This window comes from Balaenoptera physalus (assembly GCF_965194825.1).
Source record: "Balaenoptera physalus genome assembly, chromosome: 12".
Classification (NCBI taxonomy): domain Eukaryota; kingdom Metazoa; phylum Chordata; class Mammalia; order Artiodactyla; family Balaenopteridae; genus Balaenoptera; species Balaenoptera physalus.
In genome coordinates, this window is record NC_138897.1 from 85045904 (window position 1) to 85058643 (window position 12740).

The 12740-nt window shown below is 41.1% G+C and overlaps 1 protein-coding gene across 13 annotated transcripts in view; it reads right to left on the reverse strand.

Moving 5' to 3' along the window:
• The window catches only part of FBXO21 (F-box protein 21), a 58004-nt gene that overhangs the window by 42445 nt on the left and 2819 nt on the right, over window positions 1–12740 (reverse strand). For all 13 annotated transcript variants that reach the window (XR_014251690.1, XR_014251691.1, XR_014251692.1 and 10 more), the window contains exons 3-7: window positions 12227–12321; window positions 5660–5781; window positions 2308–2454; window positions 1871–2007; window positions 752–888 (exon numbers count right to left, since the gene is read on the reverse strand). Coding sequence is in view for 7 of the 13 variants with exons in the window: in XM_082416799.1 (XP_082272925.1) it covers window positions 752–888; window positions 1871–2007; window positions 2308–2454; window positions 5660–5781; window positions 12227–12321 (638 nt within the window). In the remaining 6 variants the exon portion in view is untranslated. The remainder of the gene's footprint in view (window positions 1–751; window positions 889–1870; window positions 2008–2307; window positions 2455–5659; window positions 5782–12226; window positions 12322–12740) is intronic.

Consider the following 12740-nt stretch of genomic DNA (forward strand, 5'->3'; position numbering starts at 1 on the left):
AGCCAGGTCTGAATTCAAACTTCAAAGCTCAGCTACTTTCTATCATTCCACTCATCACTTCACCAAAGAGTACCACAGCCAGTCATTAAGAAGTAGTTTGAAATAATAGGATGTAATTAAATAACTTTCTTTTCCCTCTAGATGGCACTTTTAAAGAGACCGTCTCTCTAGCCTATACCTGAAAAGGAGCTTTATGTCCAATAGGACACTAGGTCTAAAAAAAGAGAACAAAATAGAACTCATTAACCTGGTCTGCAAAATGCACATCAGGTCACCAACCTTGCCTAAAAGAAGTGCCACTGCTGAGAACTTGAATATTTGCTTTTGCACATGGATGAAGAACTTGGGCCCAGTTCCCTCTCCCCTGCTTCTCCCTCCCTCCTTCCCTCTCTTCTGGGGGGAGATTTTATGGAAGACTGGGAAGTAACAGTTTCTTTAAGAACTCTTTGTACTGATTTGCTTTGGAACAAAGGGACTCTGAGATTGACATAAGATCCCGAACTCTTAGTCCTGTTCTTTAAAATTAAATGTTTTCTCTGAGATAACTGGAGATTCACATGCAGTTCTGAGAAATAAGACAAAGATCCAGAGTGCACTTTTCCCACGAGCAGATTACGGACGTGGATACAGTCAAGAGCAAACCAGTGCCATCACCACCCTAGGCCCCCTTTTAACCTCTGTTGTTACATCTCCTCTCAGCACAGTGGAAATGAATCCTCAGGGCAATCACGATGTGTCACGGATGGCTCACCCTTCTGCACCTTGGCACCACCTTAATAAGAAGTGACTGGGGAAGTTGACAGGCTCCAGTGGGACCCCCAACTGCCGGGCAATCGTCAGGTAGAGCAGAGACATGCTGATTGGGATTCCAGTTCTGCGGATTAAAACCTAGAGGAGAAGAGAAGGCTTTAGCTTCACAGAGATGAACCACACCTTCTCACCCCTTCCCCACACCTTCTCAGTGGGCACCTACTGTGCATCAGGTGAGAGGACAGGTTTTCAGGCTTAAGTGGAAGAATATTTCATTTACTTAGATCAGGGCTCTCGGACTACAGTCCATGGCCAAATCGGGCCCACCACCTGTTTTTGGATGGCTTGCATAAGAAGAGTTTTAATATTTCTTAATGTTTAAAAAAAGTCAAAAGAATACTATTTCATGAAACATGAAAACTATATGAAATTCACATGTCCATGTCCACATACAACGTTTCACTGGAACACAGCCACATGCCTTTGTTTCTGTATGGTTTGTGCCTTCTTTCGCTCGACCACGGCAGAACCGAGTGGTTAGGACAGAGGGCACAGGGCCTGCAGAGCCAAGGGGAATCACTGTCTGGCCCTTCACAGAAAAAGTGTGCAGACCTGTGATTTAGGCCCTCCTTCTTCTAGGAAGAACGTAAGGCCATTTCAAATAATGTGTGTAAGATACGACAAAAGAAAATACAAGTCTCGTAGACAGCAACAGAACAGACATGAAAACGGAGACAAGTAGGAAGCAAATAAAAAACAAGCATCAATGACGCAGCTGGTCATGTATTTCCTCCAGTCTTCCTGGAAGCCAGTGCAAAAAGGAAGACCTGGTTAGTTTCATAGTTTACTGTTCACAAGATGCAAACGGACCACACTGAGTCAGAGAAGTCCAATTTCTAGTCAAGAATTTACCTCAAGGGTTTTCAGACAGAGGATGCTCTGTGATGAAGTAGGTAAAAGCCACAGCAATATCCTCATAGTAGAGGCAAAAATGAGTCTCACTGGGCATTGAGAGATGAACAAAATCTATTACTTGCCCTCAATAACTGTACAGTTTATCAGAGATAAGCTTAATATATATATATATAATTATTATATTTTCTATTATACACGCATTTACCTGGTGCATATATAAGTTTAGGGCATTATAGTAATCCATTCGGTTCCCCTTGAACTTCAGTTGGTCATAAAGGACGTAGTTCATGGCATCCAGCACCTGGCTCTGGAGTTCTATTTCCATTATCATGGAGGATTCACCTGAAATACAGAGACCTACTCTGAGGACACAAGCACAAATAACGTTGTGACCAGTGTCCCAAATAACCTTTAACATGCAGACACTGGCAATGGCCTAAGAATATACATCAGGTGTTACCAATCCAGGGTGGAAAAGAGAATACGTATTTGAGGTCTTTTACATCATCCAGGTGAATATGTGGTTGTATCATCAGTCGATTTTTTGGGACATAATGGGAAGGCACTGCAGAATTCCCCAAATTAATCAATTACTCTACGTTTTCTTTTGCAGATACAGCTGGATCCAAAGCAATTCCACACCTGCCTTGAAGGCCAAGCTGGGGTGGCGACTATTTATGCCCCGGAGGGTTTTGCAAACAAGCTCCACGATGCTGTCAATCTGGGCCTGAATGTCTCTGAGGCTGATGTCGGAGAGAGGATTGCAGTACTGGTCAATATACACTGCACCTGAAATGCACAAGAATTACTGAAGGAACTCCTACTTCTACCTTTTCTTATCAGTGGCCATTCACCCCCGGCTCCTGGGGCCATGGCTCTTTACGCCACTCCTCCAGATGTGGGTCCTATCGTGGATGTCGGGTCTGGCTGCTAATACACTGAGAAGGAACAACATTCTTACACAAAGGAGATTACATTTCATTATTATTATTATTTTTTTAATATACCAAAACTCTCTCAGAGGTCATGGACTCGAAAGAACTGTGTGATACATGCCATATCTCCACAGTCTACTAGGAAGAGAAATAAATACAATAAAGGAGATCGTTTCAAGCTACTTCTCTCTCCCTAATTTTCTTATAGTTCAAAATCCAACAACTCTGAAAACTTATAAGACAGTTCATTGAGACTTAAAAAAAAAAAAAAAGTTGAAAGCCCTCAATGTCAGATATACCATTTCAACAAATTATTCCTCTGAAAGGTGAGCCAGTAAATGGACTTTGGAGATAACTGGACTTTGAAATTAAATAGTTACACTCAGGAAACCCACAGCTAAAAAGTTGTACAGAGCACACCAGAGACACCGTCTCTCGAAAATCACTACTCTTCACCACCTTAGGTTACTTTTTAACCCGAGACCCAGTGGGCTAACCTGCTCATCTGTTATAGGACGTTTTCACTCGGGAAGCTGTAGAGTCACTTTAAATTCAAGAGGTCTCAAACCAGCTCAGGACCTGGATCCCCTACTTACACCCCAGTGGGTTATCAAGAGACCTGGACACCAGCCCCAGTTTTGCCACCAGCCAGGGACTGGCACCTGGGCCTCCTCGGGACTCAGTTCCCCACCTGTCGGCTGAAGGGATTTATGCTGCACAGCTCCGCAGCCTGTTCTATCCAACTGCTGCTTCTTAGACTTCGTCAATGGCATCAGATGATTCTAGTTGGTCACCAAGGATCAAAACCTTGGAGACAATTTCTATTCACTCAACTAGTTAAAAACCTTCAACAGCTACCCAATGTCCACAGCACTGATGTGAATGGGCTGCTGAAAATTATAATATTATTTAATATTTGAAAGATGAAAGAAAAGTAATTGTTTTCATAAATAAAGCTTGTCAAGTTATTCTTGACTATGGAATAAACAGAAGATGCCTCGTAACTCCGGGATGCGTATGTGAAGATTCCAGGGTGGTGAGCGTATTTTATTTTAATGAACTGAAGCAGATACTTCATGTCCTTCTGGATGGTATAATCAACAAGATCAATCAGTAAGAATCTGCGCTACGCACTGTGGAGTATGTCCTGATCATAACATAAGGACAAGGAACACAAGAAACACAGTGACTATTAAAGAAACCTGTACACACAGGAAACAGAAAGGATGGATAGGGTTTACTAGCCACTGCTACTGTATTAGGTCTGAGGCAGTAAAATCTGCAAGTGTTGCAGTTATCAGGGAAACTTAATGCAAGTGAAACCTGAAATGAACTTGGAGGGTGAGTAGGATTTAGGAGGGAATTCTAAGGAAAAGGGATATCACGAATGAGGAAGTGAAGCCAGGTGTATGTGTATGGCACCAGTGAGGATAGTGGCCTGGCTGGAGCAAATGGGACATTTTAGAGAGTGATGGGGAAAGGCCTGACTGAATTATGGAGGGCACTGAAAGCAGGCAGAGATTTAATTTAAAAAAGGAAATCAGCTGGCCACGTCGCAGGCTCACACAGAGTGCTGAAAAGGCTGGGTTTCAGACTAGGCCGGCACTGTACGCTGGCTGACTTGAGAGCAGGATGGGGTGATGCCCATGAAAGCAAGTATTACTTAGAAAGCTGCTGCTGGGAGAGGTGGCAACGGCCTGCGTGAGACCAAGAACAGAACGGAGACATGACTGAGAAACGCTGGGAAGGAAAAAGAATCAACGAATTGGGGGCTTCCCTGGTGGCGCAGTGGTTGAGAGTCCGCCTGCCAATGCAGGGGACACGGGTTCGAGCCCTGGTCTGGGAAGATCCCACATGCCGCGGAGCAACTGGGCCCGTGAGCCACAACTACTGAGCCTGCGCGTCTGGAGCCTGTGCCCCGCAATAAGAGAGGCCGCGACAGTGAGAGGCCCGTGCACCGCGATGAAGAGTGGCCCCCGCTTGCCGCAACTGGGGAAAGCCCTCGCACAGAAACGAAGACCCAACACAGCCATAAATAAATAAATAAATAATTAAAAAAAAAAAAGAATCAACGAATTGGGTAAGTTGCTGGGAGTAGGGAATGAAAGTGAAGGAAGAGTCGTATCTGTATTTCATAACCATAACTTGTGGGAGTGTTTGTGTAATATGCTAGGAATTTAAAATAGTTTTTAAAAAATGAAGTCACATTTTGTTCTTGTTCAACTCAGTAGGAACAGAAAGTTCTTCCCTTCATCTTGCCTGTCCACTGGACTTCTTTCCACTCACTTCTCGTTATGGACAAGGAGACTCACTGACGTGCAAGAACATTTTGTCCTCATTAAACTCCAACCAGAGAGGTTAAGGGATTTGCTCGAGGTCACATGGAGACAAAACTGGACACATTTATTTCTGATTTGAAATGAGGCTTCAAAGCTTAGAGAGAAAGGGAATTAACCTCATTAGCTAAAATGTCAGCCTCATGCTTTGAACCGATGATGCATCTTTAAATTTATTTACTTATTTTTGGCTGCGTTGGGTCTTCATTGCTGTGCGCGGGCTTTCTCTAGTTGCGGCGAGCAGGGACTACTCTTCGTTGCGGTGCGCGGGCTTCTCATTGTGGCGGCTTCCCTTGTTGCAGAGCACGGGCTCTAGGTGCGCGGGCTTCAGTAGTTGTGGCTCGCAGGCTCTAGAGTGCAGGCTCAGTAGTTGTGGCACACGGGCTTAGTTGCTCCACGGCATGTGGGATCTTCCCGGACGAGGGCTCGAACCCGTGTCTCAAGCACTGGCAGGTGGATTCTTAACCACTGTGCCACCAGGGAAGCCCTATGGTGCATCTTTAGTAAACACTGTCTCTTTAGCTGGCAACTAAAGATTTTGACCAGATCTTAGCTCTAAATTTAATCGTTTTGCCTACCTAATTGATCATACCATACAACCCAACCTCCAGAAGCCCATGTAGCACAGTTTACTTTTCCACTGCTTTTCCATCAGGGCCACTTTCACTGCTGCTCTTAAGGACAACTCAGCTGCCTATCAAAATATCAGTGTTGAAGTCTCACCTTCAAGATATGATTCATAGTCATCAGGCTGCTGAAGAAAAGCCTTAAGATTATTTAAAATTTTCTGTTGTCGTAGGTAATAAAGAATTTTTTTGGCGTAGTATTTCCAGGTCAAAGCTTTTCTGGAAAAAACAAACAAACAAGCAATGAGTCAATAAGAATTAAGATATTAAAATTCTCAATTATCCATTTTTTTACTTCACACTAATCATACCACGTTAAGAGTCTACTTAACAAGGAAAGTATAATTGGTTCACAAGCATATAGTACTTATTATCATGGAAGCAGACAGCACAATTTAGGGTTTGGCATTTGTAATTTAACACTAAATTAGCTGTGCTGAAATTCAAGAAACAGTTATCCATTTGGCTTCAGATTTACTAACAGGAAATGAAAGAGAAACGTGAAAAGTCAGGGGAGCTGGGTGAGTGTCAGGAGACAGGAGAAAGGCGTTTGGAAGCTTTGCTGGCCGCTCAGTTACCCTGGCAGGGGTAACTCAGGCCTCGGGCTGCTGCCTTTCTCCTTCTACACTCACTGCCATCCCATCCAGTCTCAAGGTTTCAGACACCATCCATACTGACACCCCCCAATTTATTCTCCAGAACAGGTTTTTCCCCTAAACTCCACAGCTGTATATCCGACTGCTACAACCACATCCCACTTCAGCATCTGAGACCTGAACTTTCTTCCCCTCCTAGAGTCACGCCCATCTCAGATAAAGGCAACTCCACCATCCAGGGAGGCCACACCCTCGGAGCCATCCTTGACTCCTTGCTTTCTCTCACAGCCATATTCAGTCCACCACCTATGCTCTTAGTCCTGTCGTCGAAACATATCAGAAATGTGAACACGTCCAACTCATCTAAACCACCATCCTCTTTTGTCTGTATCATAGCAGCTTCCTGCTTTGATCCTTGCCCCTCACAGTCTACATTCGACATGGCAGCCAGAGGGCTCCAGGTGACATGTTAAGTTATAGCACAAAAATCCTCTGCCCCAAACTCTCCAATGGTTTTCCACCTCGATCAAAGTATATAAAAGTCCAAGTCCTAATGATGACCTGAAAGGTCCTTTAAACGCTCGCCCCGTCACCTGTCTGCCCTCAGTTCCTGTATCACCCTCCCCACCCAGTCCAGCCGCCAGCAATGCTGGTTTCCCGGCCGTTCCTTCCTCACACCTGGCTGGAGTTCACCTTAGGCCTTAGCACTCAATTCCTCCTGACTGGAACATTCCTTCCCTGGGGATCTGCAATCTGTGCCCTCACCTCCTTGCAGGTTTTGACTGAAATGTCGCCTTGAGTAAGGCTTTCTCCCACCATTCTATTTAAAATTGTACCGCCTCCCCAACGTTCCCTCACCCTCTCCCCTGGTTAATATGTCTCTACAGCACTTCTCATTTTCTAATATAATTAATATCTTAACTTTGTTAAGCATGCTCTTCTCCACTAGAGTGTGAGCTCCATGAAGGCAAGGTTTTTTGGTTTTTAAGTGTTGCTCACTGCTGTATCCTCAGCTCCTAGAATGGTGTCTGACACACAGCAGATGCTCAATAAACACTTGCTGAATGATTGAAATTCTTCATCAGATCTCCCAAATATGCACAGGGGTTATAGGAAGTAGGAGGGAGACAATCAATGATTAACTTATCGGCCTGGCTTCATAAATAAAGGACTCTCCAGTCTTCAGGGAGTAAGTGAAAATGAGCAGAGCTAGGTTTTACTGGCTTTTTAACCTTTGAGTTGTAAAGTATACCAATCTAGAAAGTCACATGAAACAAATGAATAGCCTAATGAATTATTATAAGGGAAACACCCTTGTATCCACCACTTAGGCCAAGAAACAGAACTCTGCAGACACCCTGGAAGCTCTCCACGGGCCCCCCCGCCCCATGACAGTGACCACAATCCACACCTCAACGGTCATCACCACCTCGCTTTCCGCTAGAGTTTTTGCAGATGTGTAACCCTAAACACTCCGGACTAGTCTGTTTAGACGCTTTGAAGTCTCTGAATTCACAGGATCCCCCTTCATCTCTTTTCCCCTTGTATTCTATTTGTTGAAGAAACCTGGTTGTTTGACCTGTACTTTCCCGCAGTCTGGAATTTGTTGACTGCATCCACATGGTGTAGCTTAACATGTTCTTCTGTCTTCTAAATTCCTGTAAATTGGACGTAGAGGCTTGATCAGATTCAGATTCCATTTACTTGGCAAGACGACTTCATAGGTGGTAGTGAGTTCCGTAAGGAGGCAATCATGCCTTGGTTGTCTCTTTCTGTGATGTCAGCAGCCATTGCTACTCAAAGGCCCAGGTGTGTTAATTCATTAGAGGCCATAAAGTGGTGATATTCTAATGCAGTCATCCCTTTTAATTATTAGCTGGAATACTTCTATAAAGAATAATTTCCCCTCATCTACTATTTGGTCCCCCAGCGGCATAGTATGTAGGAAAAGGCAGGATAAATGTTCACTTCTTTCATCATTTTCCAAAATAATAATTTGGGTTGTTATTATCCTCCAGAGGTGACCGATTAGTAGTTGTTAAGTATTAGTATGAACTCACGGAGCTAAACGTATTTGCTGTATTTCCACCCATTCTAGTTACTGTTCACTACAAACAGTGAACAGTTGCTCAAATCACTACATCTTTGGCCACAGGAAGCCTCCTCACATTGGCCCCTGAATACTTCTGACATGAAATACTGTTACTTTTCTCGCTACCTGGTTCTAGGCTTCCAAGGTCATCTTTTACATTTCCTGCTCTGGACCTAGAATCAGCTATTTCTCCAAAAACCCTGGCTGCTTTTGATGGGAAGTAGTATGAAGACCACAATCTGAGTGCTAGGAATGATCATTTCTACTAGGTTGGTTATTGTTTCTAGACCTTTTCAGTGGGCAGATAGTAAGTCTAGTGTATAAGTGTGTACACACACACACACACACACACACACACACATATACCTACACCTATTTAAACAAAATACCTCATGAATTCATACTGACACATCTAATTCAAATTCAGAACTATACAGTTTTTACCTTCTTCTATTTTATATCTGTATCTTTTTTCCTCCAGGAGAATCCTGCTTCTTCAGGATAGCAGTGATGAATTAGAACATCACATAATCACTCATCTGCTTTATTCTACATCTCGCTCTCTTTTATACACACACACACACCAGCCTCAGAATAACAAGACCAATATTCTTATCACCTTGATGATTCCTGAAAACACCCAAATATTTTGTTCACGATCTCCCCCGTCCTCTGCTCACTTCTTCTGGACAGCTGTGTTGTATCTACACTGTCAGGGCTTACAGCCATCACATACAATACTTTCTCCCCTATCAACTGTCACTTGGATTTAATTCTACAAGTAAATATGTATTTAATGTTCACCACTAGTTCTTGTATCAGGGTCTCTTTGGTTATTTTGGTTGTCTGAAGCTCATCTTCTAGCATATTTTTCAGGTAGGGCTCAGAAGTCCCTGAGTTCTTTCAAGTGGATGAGTTTTTCCATAGCCCTTACACTTGGAAGTCAGTTTGGCTGGATATAAAAATACTTGGCTGACATTTTCCATCCTTGGGTATCTTAAATGTGTTACTCTTTTTTTTCTCTGGCAGAGAGTACTGCTGTTGAAAAGTTTAATGATATTCGGATTTGTTCTCCCTTATAAGTGGCTTTGTCTTTTTTGCTTGGATCCCCAAAGGACTTTTCTGTTTTTAAAATCTAGTAGTTTTACCGAAATATGTCTCAGTGCTGGTCATTCTGGGTCAATATTCCCAGATATAGTGTATGCCCTTTTAATATGTTGCTTCAAATCTTTATTTGTAGGATGTACTCTTCTTTTAAGACCACATAGAACACCATAAATGCAAACTGTTTTCAAATACCCAGGGACTGGTGCCTTAGCACCAACTACCCTTCTTCCCTCCTATGCTTTCCATATCCAAACAACAAGCATTTGCCAGGAATGAATACAAAGAGGGTCCTTCATGAAAACCGTCATCCCCAAATATTTACAAACATAAGACTATTCCCTATTATTAAAAAACAACCCTGTTTTAGGTTCAAAATACTTGTCAGGCCAAAGGGTAACATACTTATGATAATTTCTAAAAAGACTATAATGATATACACTTTTACTGGCTGTGCATATTTAGTCTATTTTTTTTTTTTTTTTACCAATCTGATAAGGAAAAATGCAATATTTCATTGTTATTTAACATTTCTTCGAAGAATGAACTTAAAGGTCTTTTTACTTGACTGCCAGCCACTTGGACTTGCTCTTCTGAGACTGTCATCCCCTTATCCTTTGTACATTTTTCAGTTTCTTTTTAGAAATTTTAAGGATTCTATTGACTTTGTTTATGGTTTCTTTGGTCATACAAGTCTATTTTTTTAATTGCAAAATCATGTCTTTATTTTTTTTATTGCTTTTGCATTACCAATCTTGGTTAAGGAGGTATCCCCAGATTGTACATGAAGTCTCCTATTTTCTTGAAGGATTTTCATTGTGATAGTTTTAAATTTTAGGTTGTTTAATCTCTTGGAATTTAATTTTTGTATATGATACAAGTTTTACTTTCTTTCAGATGGATATTCAGTTATGTCCAATACCATTCATTAAATAACCCATCTTTTCCCCTCTGAGTCTAAATTTATTAAATTATCTGTTATGCTGGGACATGAATTTGAATTATCCTTTGCCACTGATGGAGCTATCTATTTTTATTCAAATATTGTATTGTTTGATAACAGGTAGTGTCATAATATGTTCTAATATCTAGTGATGCAAGTTTCCCATTGTGATTATTTAAAAATGGTTTTTTCTGGCTCCTGTGAATTTACTATTCTGTACATATTTTATGACAATACTATCCACTTAAAAAACACAGAGCTCTCCCCTCCCAAAACTCTTGCTGGATCCTAATTGGAACAGCACTAAGTTTATGTATTAATTTTGGAAGAATCAACATTTTCATGATGGTAAGTCTTCTTATTCAAGGACATGTTATCTCCTATGTTTTTCAAACAACATGCTATAGTCTGACCTAGGAAACCCATCCCCAGAAATCTAATACTCAGAAATGAAAGCACTAGAAACACCACCCTCCACAGTCACAAAGTGGAGAAAAAAGTGGTACCCATTAATGGGGGATGATTAAATAAGTTATGGTATATACTACAAAACAATATGCAGCCATTAACAAAAGTGAATTTGATTGTTACCAGTTGATTAGGATAGATTTCCACGGGGTAATGTTGAATGAGGAAAAAAAGATACCGAAAAGTACCTATCATTTGATCTCAGTTGTGTGAAGTGATGATCCCCCCCCATCCGCATGTGTACCATATTAGCATGGAAGCATACAACCTAGGTTGTCATCATAAATTACGGGAGTGGGGGCAGGGAAGGGCAGTGCAAACGGAGGGCGAAGGGAGGAAAGAAAAAAACAACATAAATGAGAAAAAAAAAAAAAAGTCTGCACTAAACATCAAACCAAACCCAAAACAACCAATAAACTGAGTATGTATAACATTTATGTATTTAAAAGTTTATGTGTATGTATGTAAAAAAGACAGGTCCACTTTTATTTTTAAGGCTGCACAATACTGACTATTAGATCACACTTCAATTCATTTATAGATAAACCAAAATAGAAACAGAAAAATGACCTCTGCATCAGAACTCATCCAAGGCCTAGAATAGTGACACATCCTACCTCTCCCCACAGCTGTTCCACTGATAGATATTTCTCTCTCCTAAACCCCCTTGAAAACAACAAGAAAAACATCTTGCTCCCTGTTTGTGAGACATTTCACAATAATCTCTCTTAAGGAAGATGTTAAACTAGCACTCTTATCTTCCATCACTAGTAAAGTTTCCAGAACTTTTAGAGCAGAAAATCTTTTTCGTAGGTCAGTTAAGCTGGAAGCCAAGTCATCTTTCAGGTAAACTGGAAATTAACCTTCACAGCAGAAAATATAAGGCATAAAAAAATTTAAGCAACAACCAAAAGATAATGGATTCTTCTTAATCGGGAGAGATAAAAGGCTCAACCAAATATCTATAATGTTCGTCGCCAAAGTAAGATTACTGCTTACCAGAATTCAGAAATTGTAAAAAAAAAAAAAAAAAAAAAAAAAAATCCATTACATTAAGACATGCGTAAGAAATTTTTTTTATTTTTTTAATTCAACTCACGACAGGCAAATTTGGCGGTGGTAGATGAAGAGACGAAAACAAAGAAAAGATAATCTGTATTACCCAAATGACATACGGATACAAGTGCCCAGAGCACAGTATTTGACCCATAGGAGGACTAAATATTAATTCTCCCAAAAGGATTTTTGCACCATTTCTTTAAATATCAATTGTCTTGGTGTATTTACCTTATATACACAGAATTTTTCAAAAATATAACTATGGCAACATGAATGTAACATGAAATATTTGGAAATACGTGTACCACAGTTCAGCCACATACAAATTACAGCAATTAATTCTGGGATTATTATTAAAACACACAAACAACGAACAAAATCCCTGATAAAACTACAGCTTACCTTCCTTCCATATTTAGGATACAGACCAGTTCATCCTCAAAAAATATCTCTGGTCCCTCAAGATTCTCAATGTCACTAAAACCGTTACAAGGGACCTATGAAGAAGACACACACGAAGAGGCCTCAGTAACGAGTAATAATGTTGTAGTCACTCTCACACACAAATCTGAGTTGCAAACAAAGCTGCTCATTTCCATGGAAGTGGTAACACCTCTCCCACACCATCTTGCACCACCCACCCACTAGAGGTGGAAAGGAACACGTGGAGTAACAATAATTTGTTCAGATCATAATTGTTAGTTGTAAATGAATTATATTTTCAAAGACTGGAATTTCTGAAAGTGATAACTCACATCGGAAATGTGAAGAAAAATAGCTCTGAAACGAGGACTAGAAATACAAAAATCTCCTAATTCACAATAACTATTCTGTGCAGTCTACGTCGTATTCACCTAGGAGAGTAGGGCCAGGGAGAGAAGTCCAGTGCTTTGGGCAACTCTTAACCGACTGGGCA